The sequence below is a fragment of the Hyperolius riggenbachi genome, chromosome 6, assembly GCF_040937935.1.
Source record: "Hyperolius riggenbachi isolate aHypRig1 chromosome 6, aHypRig1.pri, whole genome shotgun sequence".
In the NCBI taxonomy this organism is placed as follows: domain Eukaryota; kingdom Metazoa; phylum Chordata; class Amphibia; order Anura; family Hyperoliidae; genus Hyperolius; species Hyperolius riggenbachi.
In genome coordinates, this window is record NC_090651.1 from 361,936,389 (window position 1) to 361,953,481 (window position 17,093).

General features: G+C 46.1%; 1 protein-coding gene across 1 annotated transcript; it reads left to right on the forward strand.

Moving 5' to 3' along the window:
- The first annotated feature begins 607 nt into the window (after positions 1–607).
- LOC137522267 (beta-1,3-galactosyltransferase 1-like) lies at positions 608–3,855 on the forward strand. The gene is made up of 2 exons (XM_068242296.1): positions 608–636; positions 2,598–3,855. Exons 1-2 carry the CDS (start codon positions 608–610, stop codon positions 3,853–3,855), a joined length of 1,287 nt encoding a protein of 428 aa, XP_068098397.1.
- The last annotated feature ends 13,238 nt before the right edge of the window (positions 3,856–17,093 follow it).

Below are 17,093 nucleotides of genomic sequence, written 5' to 3' on the forward strand. Positions count from 1 at the left end.
TAAATGATATAGCATTGATAGGGCGAGAAAACCTCTCCAAAGAGAAAACTCAAACGAAAAGGCAATTGCATAAGGACCTTCAATCAGTACCATTTATTATCTGTTAGCTAAGCGATGCATTTTGTTGCTAAAACTACAAAAGATAAGCCTTTCAGTTTGATCTATTTTTATTCTGACATACAGAGCAAATGACAAATTGCCCACATACGTTGTCACAATTGGGCTTAAAGGGATACTGTAGGGGGGTCGGGGGAAAATGAGTTGAACTTACCCGGGGCTTCTAATGGTCCCCCGCAGACATCCTGTGCCCGCGCAGCCACTCACCGATGCTCCGGCCCCGCCTCCAGTTCACTTCTGGAATTTCAGACTTTAAAGTCTGAAAACCACTGCGCCTGCATTGCTGTGTCCTCACTCCAACTGAGGTCACCAGGAGTGTACTGCGCAGGCACAGACCATACTGGGCCTGCACAGTGCGCTCCTGGTGACGTCAGCGGGAGCAGGGAAACGGCAACGCAGGCGCAGTGGTTTTCAGACTTTAAAGTCTGAAATTCCAGAAGTGAACCGGAGGCGGGGCTGGAGCATCGGTGAGTGGCTGTGCGGGCACAGGATGTCTGCGGGGACCATTAGAAGCCCCAGGTAAGTTCAACACATTTTCCCCCGATCCCCTACAGTACTCCTTTAACAGAAATAACCCTGAGTTAAGGAACACACCAGTCTTTTACTTTTCCGTGCGCATTTTTCTGCATGTGTTTTCTGCACATCAAGTGTGTTTCTACGATTTTTCACAGCAGCTAATGTAATTGATAGAGAAAACTTAGGCTGGGTTCACATATGACATAGCGTGAAAGGCTGCGTTTTATGTCATGTTTTATGTTAATGTTGTGTGCGTTTTTTGTGCGTTTTACTGCGTTTCTGGTGGGTGTGCGTTTTTTTAATGCAGATGCATTTTTCCTGCGGTTTAATGCATTTGCGCTTCTCATATGTAAAACACATATGCGTTTTGTATCCGTTTTTATATTTACATTTATGCAAATCACTAGGAAGACAACAGGAAACGGAAATACATCAGAAATCTTTATTAAAAGCATCAAAAAAGCATCAAAAACGCATACAAAACGCAATATATTGCGTTCCTATTGACTTTCATTAAGTGCGTTTTGGTAGCAACCCTGCATAAAATGCAACAAAACCAGCGTTCTCGAAACGCATACTGTAAATCGCAGGTCTCTGCGTTTTTTTCTGCGTCCCATCGACTATCATTGCTGCATAAAATGGAGCTTTTTATGCAACGCTAGCATTTCCGCTATGTGTGCACCCAGCCTGACAAAATGTGCAGAATTATCCTGCAGAATGGCAGTTTTTTTTTTCTGCGTGCAAAAAATGCATGCAAGTGTAAACTATCCCATTGATTAACAAAAGCTCTCAGTTTTTCTGTGCAGAAAAACGCACAAGAAAACAGTCAAGTGTTCCCTGCCTAAGAAAGTCCATAAAAGTGTGTCCAAGGACCCAACATATCTAAAGGATTTGTGGTCTTCTTTGTTGACCACCAAGCCAGATTTCCACCACCCCCCTGCCCCTTCTCCTCCTTAAAGCGGATCCGAGATGAAAAACTAACTATAACAAGTAGCTTGCCTATATATATTATCTAAAGTTTAAATGGTTTACACAGTAAATCTAGCTGCAAACAGCTTCAACAGAATATTATTATTTCTTCCTGTGATACAATGACAGCAGCCATGTTGTTTGTAAACATAAAGCCCAATCTACACGATACGATTCTTTGTGCGATTCGATTACGATTCTATTTACGATCCGATTAAATCCGCCATGTCCGATCGGGATTCGATTCGATTAAATTCGATTTGCCATTGCAAAACAATGGCAAATCGAATTGAATCAAATTCCGATCGGACATGTCGGATTTAATCGGATCGTAAATAGAATCGTAATCGAATCGCACAAAGAACCGTATCATATAGATGGGGCTTTACACAGAGGCAGGCTTATCTGTATCTTGAGCACTCAGCCTGTGAAAAAAAATGAATCCCCCCTCCTCCCGCCTCCCCTCTGCCACTGAAATCAATGGCTAGTAACACCTCCTCCTCCTCCTGCCCAGACTGAGCTCACATGAGCCCTTGCTACTGCCAAGGCTCTCTGAAAACCTGTGGGCGTGGCTTTTTTTAGTTTATAGAGAATTAGGGTATTAAAACAAAAACAAAAAAGCATTTGGCTTGAGGAATGCCCTATAAACAATAGGAAAGGAACACAATTATGCAATGTGTAAAAGTTCACCTCGGATCCACTTTAAACAGCAGAAAAGTGTTTAGCTTCCCAGACTGTTTTGTTGTATTTGGTAGATGTGAAATACCTGAATTATTTCCTCAGCTGATTTCAACAGTAACAAAAAAAATTAAATATTTGGGGAGAAAAAGTCAGAACTTAGCTTACAATGTTTGCATTTGGTAAAAGTTATGTTACAAAATGAAAACATTTTCTTTAGTCAACAATTTGTATAGAACAAAATATAGTTCTTTTTATATTACGGGCTATAGTTAAGATTACCCTTTTTAGTTCTAATATTTTTTTTTCTGCTTCAGGTCAATCATTTTAGAAATGAAGACACTACTGGTATACCTAAAGAAAGAAAAGACGATAAAAGGAAAAAACGATTATGTCAGCAGCCAAAGTTACTGCTTATGGAGGACCCCTGAAAAGCCTGTCACGGTTTTCTTGAGAAGAGCCATCAGTTTTTTGGACAACAGAAGGACTTTAGAACTCTACCTGCTACTTTTGATGTTGAGCTTGCTAGCCTCAGCTTATAACGTTTTGTTCTCAACAAGGTTGGTCAGCGATGATCTCCGAATCAAGTACACTGTACTTTCTGTCCTTGATAAGGATGTTCAAGTCAACCAGTCATTCAATGAAGAAAATTATCCCAGCCTTAATAAAACGCAGGATACATTCAAAAAATATTTTTCCAGAACTTCTCTTTCAAAGAGTAATTCCACTGAAGAACCTCAAAAAAGCATTCATGTATATGAGTATTTTATCAATGAGCCTGATAAATGTCAAGGAGATGTACCATATCTGGTTTTACTTCTTACTGTAGAGAGATGCCAGAAAGAAGCTCGGCAGGCTATTAGGCAAACTTGGGGACAGGAGGACTTTGTACCTGGGGTGAAGATACTACGACTGTTTTTCTTAGGAAAAGAAGCACAGTGGACTAATGATACCCAACAGGATCTGCTGAAGGAAAGTCAGGAACATCATGATATTATTCAGCAGGATTATTTGGATACCTACAGAAATCTGACTGTTAAGGTCCTCATGGGCTTACACTGGGTAGCCACATACTGTCCAAAAGCCTCCTATGTGATGAAAACTGACAGTGACATGTTTGTTAATACGGAATATTTAATCAAGGCAGTCCTGAAACCTGAGGAGCCGCCAAGACAGAACTATTTCACAGGTCATTTAATACCGAATTCTCAACCCAACCGCAACAAGAAGAGCAAGTGGTATGTAACACTAGAGGAGTATCCCGAAAAACGCTATCCCTTGTTTTGTTCTGGGACTGGCTATGTGTTTTCAGTAGACCTAGCTTCTAAGATAGTCAATATCTCTCCAACTGTTAGGTGGCTTCATCTAGAGGATGTCTATGTGGGCCTTTGCATTAAGAAGCTTGGAATTTGGCCCAAGGCACCACCAAAGTTCGGTGCTTTCAACAAATGGAAAGTCCGATACTCAGACTGTAAATACAACCGGATTGTTACCTCTCATGAGCTGAGCCCTGAGGAAATCGTACATTATTGGAACAAGCTACAGCAAAACAAACATAAGTGTGGAAAAATATGAGTGAATCAGTTGCTATAGGCTACTCTTTTACTTGGAAGCCATTGCAAGTCATCGTCCATCTTGGATGCCTGATGCACTAGCATGCTAATTATGTTAGTAAATGGCGTGGGGGACACACAAAGCCTGCTTTATTGTTGGTGTGATAAATCAGGCCACAATCAGGATTGACCCAAGCCTCTGCCATTCAAGCCAAACTGAAGAAGCTCGAATATCGCTGACATTCAGGTTTCTGCATTCTGGTGGCTATTTAACCATCTGTTGTCAGCCATTTTTCAATGGATTTTTGTCCATTTTAACTGAAGACAGAAAATAGTTTGAAGACTGCTTAAAACTGATGGAAAACTGATGAACATGGATGAAAGCTGACACCGTCTGACACAAATGAACACCCACGGAAACCCCTTAGTACTTCAATGGAATTCAAGTTCAGCACCTGAATTAATATAAAAACAAGGAACACCAAGAGCCCCAATAGTGTAATATGTACTGGTAAATGGTTACTAGATAGAGTAAATATTAATACTCACAAACCAGGGTTACAATTAGGCAACCACTGTAAAGGCAGGTGGGGAGATTTTCCTGACCCCACTCAGGAATAAGAAGTCGCTCTCTGTAGAAGAGAAAAAGGGGTTCAACCCTCCACCCAGGGTGGAGGGTTGAACCTCTGGCTCTTCTACTGACCACATATGCTATTGCTCCGTTGTTATTGCCTGATGAAGCAGGATCAAACCTGCGAAACGCTTTGCATATTTGGAGTTCATAAATAAAATATATTGACTGTGTTTACTACAGTCGTTGTGTGTCTACTTGGAGGAGATAAGTCCACCACTACCTCCTCTATTTACCAAGAATTTGGTTTTTAAGCTCATTTAGCTTCCTTTTATCCTTTTGGCGCCTCTGTTCTCCTGCATAACTTGAATTAATATGATCATTGGGACTAATTGGCTGAAATAAAATGTAACTGTGGGGAATTCAACTAATACTGGTCTTCTCCCCTTATGGTAGAACTCTTTCTAATCCCACCAGAATACACCTGTACGGGCCAAAGACAAAACATTTTATCTGCTCTTTGGTTCTCTTTTGATTGAGTCACTTTCACTGGTGTAGGGATTGCCATAGAAGCCAAAGCGGATGCTATGGGGCCCTGTAGTCAAGGAGGGGAGGAGCGGTGTTGGCAGCAGAAAGCTGTAAGGTTATAGAGGAGACTACTAGACTATCAAGAAAATATATAGAGGCACAGCGGGATCACTAGCCCACCAAGTAAATCTATAGGGGGACCATTAGGCTACCAGGGAAAGCTATACGGGGACAGGGGGAACACTTGATTACTAGGGAAAGCTATAGGGGTGGTGGGAGGGGGGGCACTAGGCCTCCAGAAGTAGCCATAGTGTCAAGGAGGAGCACTAGACCACCAGGGAAAGCTATGGGGGCAGGTAGGTGCAACTAAACTACCAGGATAAGCAATAGGGGCAAAGGGGACCCTCTGATTACCAGGATTGTAGTTAGTTATAGGGGTGTTGGAGGAATCACTAGACCACCAATGAAAGCTATAGGGAGGGACACGGAGGACCCCTAAACAACGGAGGACCCCTAAACAATGGAAACATTTTGCCATGAGCCCAGGGAGATCTAGCTATACCTCTGGTCTCTTCCCTGTCGGACAGGACTAGGACCTTCTGGGCTGGGGAAAATCACAACCAAGTGGCACATTCACAGCAGCCCCCAGCTACATTGCAAATCTTTCTTGTGTGAAAATACACTAATGTAATAAAGATAAACTTTGCAGTAAGATACTAGTAGTAGGGGAAAAATACATTTTAATGTGAGTAGTTAAAAAATAGAAAATAGATCAAGAAATGATTGAATCCTGAGGGTTATCATTTTTACTACTGGCAAACATGAAATGTTTACCTTGTTTTTTTCATCACAAATTTTGCTTTTTTGGAGGTGATATCTGTTTTTGGTAATTACCTTTATTTTCTGTTAATTTTAAGGGAAAAATATGGGGAAAAAATGAAAAAATACACTATTTCTCCAATTCCATTCTAGTTTTAAAATAAACAATGCTACATCTTATTTGCCCATTTGTCAAATAAGACATTGAACATATCAGTAAGAAGGGGGGTAATATGGGCGCCCCTGGTGCCGCATGCCAGTATTCTCATCCAGGTTGCATGCAACGATACCCGCAGGGGTTCCAGGGGGCTGCGGCCCTGCGTACCCAGGCGGTTTTCCATTTCGGAAATTGGGGAAGAGATGCAAAGCTAATGAACGGACATTACCCCAATCAGGGGTAGAGATGCTAGCAAACAGCTCACCAGTGAATCTCTATGGACATTCTGGCCGCGTACTAGGGAGTGGGCATTCTGGCCCAGGGGTCCACGTCCCTGATTGCAACGACACGCACTGCTGGGCCAGGGTATGCGTACTAAAGTACACATGCAGACACGTGCTGGCGTACTGCTTTGGGACATTGCGACCCGGAAGTAGTACAGGGCCCGCTGTTTGCGGGCAAGCAGCTCTGAGAGCTGTTCGCCTACATCTCTAATCAGGGGCCATGTCCATTTATATGAATAAATGTGAATGAACAGGAAAAAAACACTTCCTGGCAATCCAGGGAGTGTTTTAATCACCATCTAGTGGCGAAAACATAAATTAAAAGTTAAATTACACTGCACAGATTTCATTTATTGAAAAAATGAATTTAATGAAATCACTTCCAAAGCCCCCTCCCCACCCCAGTTACCGAGCAAACAAATAAAAAAAATCCATACATTTTGTATTTTTTGTGTGTGTGTATTTGCTTATACAATGCATATAAAATAAAGTAATTACTGAAAGCAAGTATCATAATAAGTGCCTGCTTCCCGTCCATCCCAACTCACTCCCCCTCCGCTCTCTCTCCAAATCGCCACTTCCAGCGTGACTCCAACTAGCATGTCACGCTAGCTTTATTAGTGGAGCGCACACGCTGTGCAGGGAGGAGGCGGGGGAGTGTCCGATCTTCTGCCGTTATCATGCGACGGCAAAAGGGAAGATGATTGGACATACTGCGCATGCGCAGAGCAGCATGTCCGGGTCAGGGGTCAGAAGGTACCAGGAGCTGTAGCAGACGAGCGGAACCCGATGGCAGGGAGCGAGGGGAGCGGTGAGTATGTCCTTTTTCTCCCTACACCATGCTGCATTTATTTTACCACAGCCTGTGGGCTGTGGTATCATTTAAGAAATGTCCTAAAATGTTAAATAACCTTAGTAACAAGATGTCAGCATCTGCATACATTAACTGGTCCCGGCGATGGCGGCTCCTCCTCCACTTCCTGGATAGTGTGCAGGAGTCCTGCAGCCAGCCAATCACCATGCAGGGGCTGAAGCGGCATGGTGATTGGCTGGCTGAAGGACAGCTGCAAACTAACCAGGAAGTGGAAAAGATGCGATCTCCACGACCTGGTAATGTATCCCATCACCCCTGCCTACACTCACACTGAATCCTCACTCTGCCTATGCCTAACCATAAACCCCATAAGGTGGATAACCCTCCCTAACCACTCCTCCCCCACTTCCTAACCCTAACCACTCCACCCCCCGCTGCCTAACTACTCCACCCCCACTGCCTAATTCAAATTACTCCACCCCTGCTGCCTAACTCTAAACACTTCTCCCCCACTCCCTAACCCTATCCACTCCACCCCAACTGCCAAACTCCAGGGCCGGGCCGGGCCGAGGCATAGGCTGGAGAGGCTCCAGCCTCAGGGCGCAGTGTAGGAGGGGGCACACAATTAATTCAGCTGTCATTCCTAATTGTGTATGAAGCAGAAAGAAATAAGAAAAGGGGATACATGGAAGTGACTGCGAGCCAGATAACTAGATATTAAGGTGTTGGGGAGGTTGTGGGCCCTGTGGCCCTCTTAGTCTAATAGCAATCAGTGTGAGACGGCTGGGATGGGAGGGATGGAGGGGCGCACTTTGGTGTCTCAGCCTTGGGTGCTGGAGGACCTTGTCCCAGCTCTGCCAAACTCTAACCAATTCACCCCGCTTCCTAACCACTATACCCCTGCTGCCTAACCACTCCACCCCCACTGCCTAATTCTAACTACTCCACCCCCGCTGCCTAACCACTCCACCCCCACTGCCTAATTCTAACCACTCCACCCCCGCTGCGTAACCACTCCACCCCCACTGCCTAATTCTAACTACTCCACCCCCGCTGCCTAACCACTCCACCCCCACTGCCTAATTCTAACTACTCGACCCCCGCTGCCTAACTCTAACTACGCCACACCTGCTGCCTAACTCTAACCACTCCAACCCCGGTGCCTAACCCTAACCACTCTACCCTCACGCCTAACACAGAGCCAGATTAAGATTAAATGGGGCCCTAAGCAAAGTAACTGATTTGGGCCCCCCATATTAGAATGGGAAGATGCAGCTGCTGTGTGCACAGTAACATGCCGGACACACTAGTGCAGCCGCTCTAATGGTTGCTATGAGCAACAGCCCGCTTTCCTCTGCGGGTGCACAATGCATGGAATAGCAGCGGCAACATGCAGAGGGAGAGATGAATAACCGGGACGCTGTCACTCGGGGCACCCCCGTAAAGAGGGTGCCAGATATCACAGCAGCAGCACTTTCCCCCTGCATCTCCAGCCTGGCAATAACAGAAAGCTCTGGACACCGCCAACCCGGAAGCCGACCCCCAGACAGAATTGCATAACTTCCCACCACCACCACCAAACAACCAATTTCCTCCCAAAGTAGACAGACACATCCCCCATGCAGCCTCCACCCCCGGGAATAGTCCTGCAGAGAAGGGCAGCCGCAGTGGGAGAAAATGACAGCACCAGATGACTCGGATTCACCTATTGCGATCCAAGCAATAGAGGTCCCGTCATAAGGAGCCCATCTGTCTCCTCTAGAGTGCTGCCGCTCTGTTACTACTACTATTACTACTTCCTACTTTCTGTCTGATCTGAGAATCAGGAAGTTCAGAGCAAGCGGCGGAACCGTAGAGGAGACACATGGGTTTCGGATGATAGGACCTCGATCGCTTGTATCACGGATAGGTGAGTGGGCGTTTGTCATCTGCTGCTATCATTCCTGCCCGCTGCAGCTGTGGTTCTCTGTGGGAAGGGAGGAAGGAGCGGGCAGCGGCAGAGCGCAAAGTAGTAGGAGAGGGACCCAGGAGGAGAGCCCGGCTCTGAAGACAGTCAGCAGCGGGCGGCATCCTTTGACAGGATGGCGAGGGCTGGATTATGTGCTGATGGGGCCCCTTTGACTCTGAATGGGGGCCCCAAACGACTGCTTCTATTGCCTGGTCGGTAATCCGGCCCTGGCCTAACCCTAACCCCTACCTAATTGAACCTACTCCCTGCTGCCATAGGCAGCAATAGTAAAAGCTGTGATTTGGCAGGGAGGTTAAATTATGGTTCGGATACCATCATTTAACATCCTTTTATTATTGCTGTCTATGGCGGTGTCACTTTTATTGGCGCTCGTCCTGCGCCATTTTTATCTGCTCTGCTGGACCTCCTACATACCTCCAAACTGAGGACCATGGCCAACAGGACATTGAATAATCCCACCCTTCCTGGCAGTCGCTACTCCTTCCGGCTCCCATTGGGTGGCTGTTACAGAACCATGTCCACTAAAACCTCCAGACAGAGGAAAATCCTTCTTCTGAAAAGAATCCCGCTTTTCGGAGAGAACGATTTTCGGAGAGAACGTCACCCTAGGCTCCTTTTACACCTGATCCGCTGCATTTGGCATGCATTTGCTTTTGGAACTAGTAGGATGATAAAAAACAGGATGAAATTTTTGTTACGGAGTCTCTTTAAGCCCCGTCTACACTATAAGATGTTGCAGCGATCCGGCGGCTCGATTAGCCGCCGGATCGCCTCTTCCGCGTGCCTGCCGCGTCCCCGCTCGCCGCGCGTGCGCCGCATTCAATTCCCCGCTCGTCCCCGCCGGCGCCGCTTACCTTTCGCTCGATTCCTTGCCATTGTCCCCTCGCGGGGAGCGAGCAGGGAATCGGCGGTGCGGAGATCCATCCTGTCGGATCTTATCAATCGAGCCGCATCAGCGGCTCGATTGATAAGGAGCATCGCGGCTGCATCTACTCGTGTAGATGCGGCTTAAAGCTGTATGTGTACACACTTGCAAGATTAATGAAAGATCACAGACCAATTTTACCCCCTTGCATGTAGTATGAGAGCACATGCTACACAGTCTATTCTATTTAGCTGAACTCCCCATCAGATAAAATCTTTGCCAGATGCTGCACACATAGATGCTGCACACATTCAAAAGATCAGTATCTGCAAAAGATCAGTATCTGCAAAAGATCAGTTCCTGCAAAAGATCCGTCCCTGCAAAATGCATTCATAGTCTATGATATCTGCGGATTTCATACACACCTTGTTTAACAGATATTCATCTGCATATTGGAATCATCTGCAGATCTGAAGATCCATCCTAGTGGATCTGATCTGCAGATGAATGTCTGCTAAACAAGGTGTGTATGAGGATCTGCAGATATCATAGACTATGAATGCATTTTGCAGGAACGGATCTTTTGCAGATACTGATCTGTTGCATGTGTACAGCATCTGTGTGTGCAGCATCTTGCAAAGATTTCTGTCTGATGGGGAGTTCAGCTCAATAGAATAAAGGCCCGGTGCACACCAAAACCCGCTAGCAGATCCGCAAAATGTTAGCAGATTTTGAAATGCTTTTTCTTATTTTTCCGTAGCGTTTCAGCTAGCATTTTGCGGTTTTGTGAAACGTTTTTGGTGTAGTAGATTTCATGTATTGTTACAGTAAAGCTGTTACTGAACAGCTTCTGTAACAAAAACGCCTGCAAAACCGCTCTGAACTGGCGTTTTTCAGAGCGGTTTGCGTTTTTCCTATACTTTACATTGGAGACAGAAACGCCTCCGCCTGCGTTGCCGTGTCCTCGATCCCGCTGATGTCATCAAGAGCGCACAGCGCAGGCCCAGTATGGTCTGTGTCTGTGCAGTACACTCCTGATGACATCAGCAGGAGCGAGGACACGGGCGTGCAGGGGCAGTGGTTTTCTGACTTTAAAGTCTGAAATTCCAGAAGTGAACTGGAGGCGGGGCCGGAGCATTGGGGAGTGGCTGCGCCAACCCAGGATGTCTGCGGGGGACCATTAGAAGCCCCGGGTAAGTTCAGCTCATTTTCCCCCGACCCCCCTACAGTATCCCTTTAAAGAGAAACTCCAAAGAAGAATTTAACTTTATCCCAATCAGTAGCTGATACCGCCTTTTACATGAGAAATATATTGCTTTTCACAAACAGACCATCAGGGAGCGCTGTATGACTGATTTTGTGGTAAAACCCCACATACAAGAAGCTCTGAGGACCACGGGAGGATCAGAGAGACACGGCGAGGGCACCGATCAGCTGCAGGGGGCTGAGGGAAGCCCCAGGTGAGTAAAACTCTTTTTTTTTTTTGTGACTTAAGGTTCACTTTGAGCACTCTATTCAGTATTAATAGAAAATTCTAATCAGATTCGCCCTTCAGGTCATCCCACATTGCTCTTACAAAATTACCCTCTTGAGGCTTCTGGCCCAGACTTCCTGGAGAATATTTTATAAAATGACCTAACAAACATGGGGACAAAAAATAGGTGCACACAAGGTACTGAGGGCATCTGAGTTTTCTCTTTGGAGATAATTTCCATCTTCTCTTTAACCATTTCAGCCCGCAGGGATTTTCCACCTTATGCATCAGAGCAATTTTCACCTCCCATTCATTCGCTAATAACTTTATCACTACTTATCACAATTTATTGATCTATATCTTGTTTTTTCCGCCACTAATTAGGCTTTCTTTGGGTGGTACATTTTGCTAAGAATTATTTATTTATAAATGCATTTTAACAGGACTAATAAAAAAAAAAATGGAAAAAAAATCATTATTTCTCAGTTTTCCGCCATTATAGCTTTAAAATAATCCATGCTACCATAATTAAAACCTATGTAGTTTATTTGCCCGTGTGTCTCGGTTATTATACCATTTAAATTTTGTCCCTCGCACAATGTATGGCACCAATATTTTATTTGGAAATAAAGGTGCATTGTTTCCGTGTTGCGTCTATCACTATTTACAAGCTTATAATTAAAAAAATGTTTGTAGTATACCCCCTTCACATGCATATTTAAAAAGTTCAGACCCTTAGGTAACAATTTATGTCTTTTTTTTAATTGTAATTTTTTTTTTCCATTAAAACATGTATTTGGGTAATATTTTGGTGTGGGACATAAACAGTTCATTTTTAATGTTGTTGAATGTGTAAATTGTAATGTAAAAAATGTGTAGATGTAGTTTTACTATTTGGCCACAAGATGGCCACCTTCATTTTTGTTTTCCCTCCTTGTACTTCTCGCTAAGCGGACGTACAAGGGGGATGCGGACATTTTTCCTGGCAGAAGAACTGAAGCCTCACAGGTGAGCACTTTGGTTTTTCAGGCGGGGGACAGGGATAAGTGATCGGGAACCATGTTCCCGTTCACTGATCCCAGGGCTACCGGGGACACCATGGGGACGCGGGAGCGCAGCAGAGCAGCCGCCTGGACGTGAGCTTCACGTCCGGGCGGCGGAAATGGTTAAACTAACTTTTCAGCATTTTACAATTGAAAAAGTAACAAAAAGTAGGTAAAAAGTACTAACAAATTTATGTTCAGTATTTTCTTGCTTGCTGGTGGTTTACAATGCATCTTATCAAAAGGGGTGAAAATTATCACCTAGGTGAAAAGTTAGGAGAAAAACTTAATTGTATATGGCACTGACTGTTTTTTGTCACTTGACAACTGCAATGCTAATATGCTAATGGCACCCATGTATAGCCTGACTTGCCGTACAATTAAAAGTGTAATCCAGAAAAACAAAATGACCAGCACTGGCCATGTCTTCAAAAAGCAGGTTTTTATTCACTAGAACACGTGAGCAAAACATACCGTAGGGAAAAACATCTGGAAGCCTCAAGGATGAAAGCTCAATGGTATTCATGGCTCTTAGCTGCATATCTACGTTGTTGTGCCACCATAGCTGCAACCCCCACAGAGGCCTTCCCAGTGGCCCCACACAGTGCTATGGCACGCATCCTCCCTGGGGGTTATGAGACGCTTCTCTACCGGAACTCCAGTATGTCTCCTCTTCCCTTGAAGGACTACTATAGCGAAAAAAGTAGACAGTTCAAATCTGACAGAACCGACAGGTTTTGGGCCAGTCCATCTCCTCATGGGGGATTCTCTGGATTTCTTTTGTTTTCTTCAGCATTTCCCGAACAGCAGTTTAACTGCCGAAATAGTAGGATACCAGCCAGCCTCCCTACTCACTTGCACACTATTTTGCCACTTAGACTTTGCAACTGATGTTCAGGAAATTCTGTTGAAAACAAAGAAAACCCTGAGAATCCTCTATGAGGAGATGGACTGGCCCAAAACCTGTCGGTTCTGTCAGATTGTAACTACTTTTGTCGCGATAGTGGTCCTTTAAAGAGAAACCGTAACCAAGGATTGAACTTCATCCCAATCAGTAGCTGATCCCCCCTTTCCCAGGAGAAATGATTTCCTTTTCTCAAACGGATCATCAGGTGGGTCTGTATGGCTGATATTGTGGTGAAACCCCTCCCACAGTGTGATGTCAGGGCCATGGTCCTGACAGTTTCCTGTCTGTGAACCTCATTGCATTGTGGGAAATAGCTTAAGTGTCAAATGTTGGGAATGGATTTAAGGGAAACCTGTAATGAAAAAAAAAACAAAAAAAAACAGCCCCTGGGGGGTACTTACTTCGGGAGGGGTAGGCCTCTGGATCCTAATGAGGCTTCCCCGCACATTAAACAAAGATGCTGGCTCTCTACCTGGATTTAAGGCCGGCTGGCCAATTTTATTGCAAGTGCCACAGTGCAGAGTACAACGTTTCGCCCGCAGAGGTCTTTCTCAAGTGCTTACAGAACAAGCACTTATTTAAAGAGACACTGAAGCGAAAAAAAATATATGATATAATAAATTGGTTGTGTACTATGAATAATTACTAGAAGATTAGCAGCAAAGAAAATATTCTCATATTTTTATTTTCAGGTATATAGTGTTTTTTCTAACATTGCATCATTCTCTAATATGTGCAGATTACACAACACTCAGCATTCAAAATGATTCTTTCAGAGCAGTCTGTGAACTAATGACCTCTCCTCTGGCAGAGAAAAAGTAAACAGTTGAGATAATAAAAGTCAGAAGACAGCCCTCTCCACGACTTTTGAAAGTGGTAGAAATGAATGGCTTTTTTGCATAGAGATAACAACTTAACTCTTCCTGTACTGGAAACAATTAGACTGATGTATCTGATCTTAATGTTTTATTTCTTAGCTGTTCTACACATACAAATCATAATATCATATTTTTTTTTCGCTTCAGTGTCTCTTTAAAGGACATACAATTTGCATAAAACACACCCCTAGGGGCGGGCACAAAACTTAAAGAGACAGTAGATACAACAGGTAATGCAAAATTGCTCATAGAGAACATTTCAAGCTACATGTTTCCTTTATCCCATTAGGGGTCAAAGTTCCTAAATCACTGATCCATCCAGCCGGCCTTAAATCCAGGTAGACACACTGGCGTAGGAGCAGGGGTCGCAGCAGTCGCACTGGCGACGGGGCCCGCGATCTCCTAGGGCCCATACCGGCCCCTGCTCCCCGCATTCTCCTCTGTCCCCAGGCCCTCCGTGACAGCCGCTTAGCTCCGCCCCCAAATCGCGGGTAGCTCCGCCCCCAAATCGCGGGTAGCTCCGCCTCTCACAGGATCGTTCCTGTGAGTTGCTTGATTCTTTCACCGAGCCCTGCCCCTGCAAATCCCATTGGCTGGCACAGCAAGGACAGAGCATGGGAGAAGATGGAGATGAGCCAAGAGCTCCCTTCCCCCAGGCAAACAGAGCGGGAGGTATGAGAGGTGAGTGCTGTCTCCCTCTTTATTTCCCTGTCACTGCTTATCAGCCTTTACTGTATCCAGAGCCCGCAACAGTGCTCACTAACCTTCCTTCACCAGACCCCTAGTAATTTCCTGTCTTTCTATCCACCCCCCAGAATTCTCACTAGCCCCCCCTCAACCTCTCTCCCCCAGACTCCTAATAACCTCCCTCACTCCCCCCTCAATATTCTTCACCCTCCCTTTCCCAGACTCCTAACTGCTCTCCCTTCTTACTCCCCCGACCCCTAATAACCCCCCTGTCTCTCCTCACTTCCCCCTCAATATTCTTCACTGTCCCCCGACCCTAATAATAGCTCCCCTCTCTCGCTTCACTCCTCCCTCAATATTCCTCATCCTCCCTTTCCCAGACTCCTAATAACCCCCCTGTCTCTCCTCACTCACCCCCCCAATAACCCCCCTTTTTCTCTTCATTCCCCCCTCAATATTCCCCACCCTCCCTTTCCCAGACCCCTAATAATCCCGCTCTCTCTTCTCACTACCCCCTCAATATTCCTTACCCTCCCTCCCCCAGATCCAATGCTACCGGCGTCACATGGTGCACACGCCTGTTTGCTGAGGACACTGGCCTGCAGTGACAGCTATATTGGCCTGCAGGTGACAGCTATATTGCTGTCTGCTTCCACATCACTTGAAAGAATACATAGGGCACTGGCAGAGTAAGTATGGGGGGGGGGGCCCATGTCCAAATTCTGCATCGGGGCCCTGAGGTCTGTAGCTACGCCACTGGGTAGACACCCAGCATCTTTGTTCTATGTGTGGAAGTAAGCCTATGGTGCATGAGGGGCTTTGCTGGTTGACTCCCTGGTGCTGTTAAAGATTGGGTTGCAGCGTTGGGATATCTGTATTGCTTCCCCCATCCTCCTCTGTTTTGGCAATCCAGCGCTGGAAGCTCCTGAACTCCATGGGCTTGATTCACAAAAGGGTGCTAAGTGTCAGCACGCCTGTGATAAGCCCCTTAGCATGCCTAAAGCCCTTTGCACAAAGTTTTGCATGCTAAGTCAGCGTGCGCAAAGTTTAGCGCTGCACGAAGCGCGCAAAACACCGCACCGGGTGCACCTAAAACGTTGCACCAGGTGCGCCCGAAACGTTGCACCGGTGCGACGTTTTAGGTGCACCCAGTCCGACGGTTTGGTCGCACCTGGTGCAACGTTTTAGGCGCACCCAGTCCGATGGTTTGGTCGCACCTGGTGCGATGTTCCGCGCACACCTTGCAGCGCTAAACTTTGCGCACGATCAGTAAAAGTTTTGGGCTTGCTAACTGCTTAGCACCCTAGTTTGCACGCCCAAAGCTTTTAGGCAAGCTAACTGAGTGAATCGAGCCCCATTTGTGGCAATATTTACCTTTTAGGTTTCAGCACAGGTGCAGTAGAAGCTTTCCGATGTGCTCCGGCGCCTATCCGGTAGTGCAGACCCGATCGGACTCGGCTTTTTCCGCTGGAACCCATCGGTAAGCCGCTACTGTAAGGCTTAGTGAGAGCATGGAACACAGGGCCCCATGGGGGCTGTTTGGGGAGGGGTTTACAGGTGTGCATTAATGTTAACCCTTAGGCCCGGTTCACATTAGCGTTCCCTGTCCGGATCCGCCTGATCGGATCCGGACCGTATACTCTACAAACGGAACGTACGTTCCGCATAGCAATGCAAAGTCTATGCGGACGTTCACATACGTACGTTCCGTACAGTACGGAGCTGGACCGGATCCGGACTCCGGACACTTTTCCAACATGCGCTATTTTTTGGATCCGGATCTCCAGCCCACGCACCCGGACCGGAGCTGGACCTGAGCCTGACAGCACCATCCGGAACACAGAAACCAATGGGGAACAGAAGGCACAGAACACACTGCCTATAAACAACTGACATTCTACCCCACTTCCTATGCATATCCAAGCGGCCATTTCAGATGGGGACACATGGGCCAAGCATGTCTGGAGTGGAGCAGCAGTGACAGACGTGCTGGAGCTGTTTGGCAGAATGTCGGAGGTGGAGGTGAGGCCTACAGCGGAGGAACCTGATTCTACAGGTGCACCAGGTGCACCTTCTGCTGACCCAAACATTTTTTTCTTTAAATTTCGCTATTTTTTGCCCACGGATCCGGATGGCAGCCTGATGCATGCCTGATGCAAATGGAGCGGATCTGGATCGGATCCGGATCGGAACCGTACGGTTCCGATCCGGATCAGGTCCTGATCCGATCAGGATCCGATCAGGATCCGGTCCGTTTGCATGGC

Excerpts from the sequence above, each read along its gene's own strand:
- LOC137522267 (XM_068242296.1), top strand. The coding sequence starts at position 608 with ATGTCTGCGGGGACCATTAGAAGCCCCAG. Across the intron at positions 637-2,597 it reads GGGACCATTAGAAGCCCCAG|GTCAATCATTTTAGAAATGA; the intron begins GTAAGTTCAACA and ends TTTCTGCTTCAG.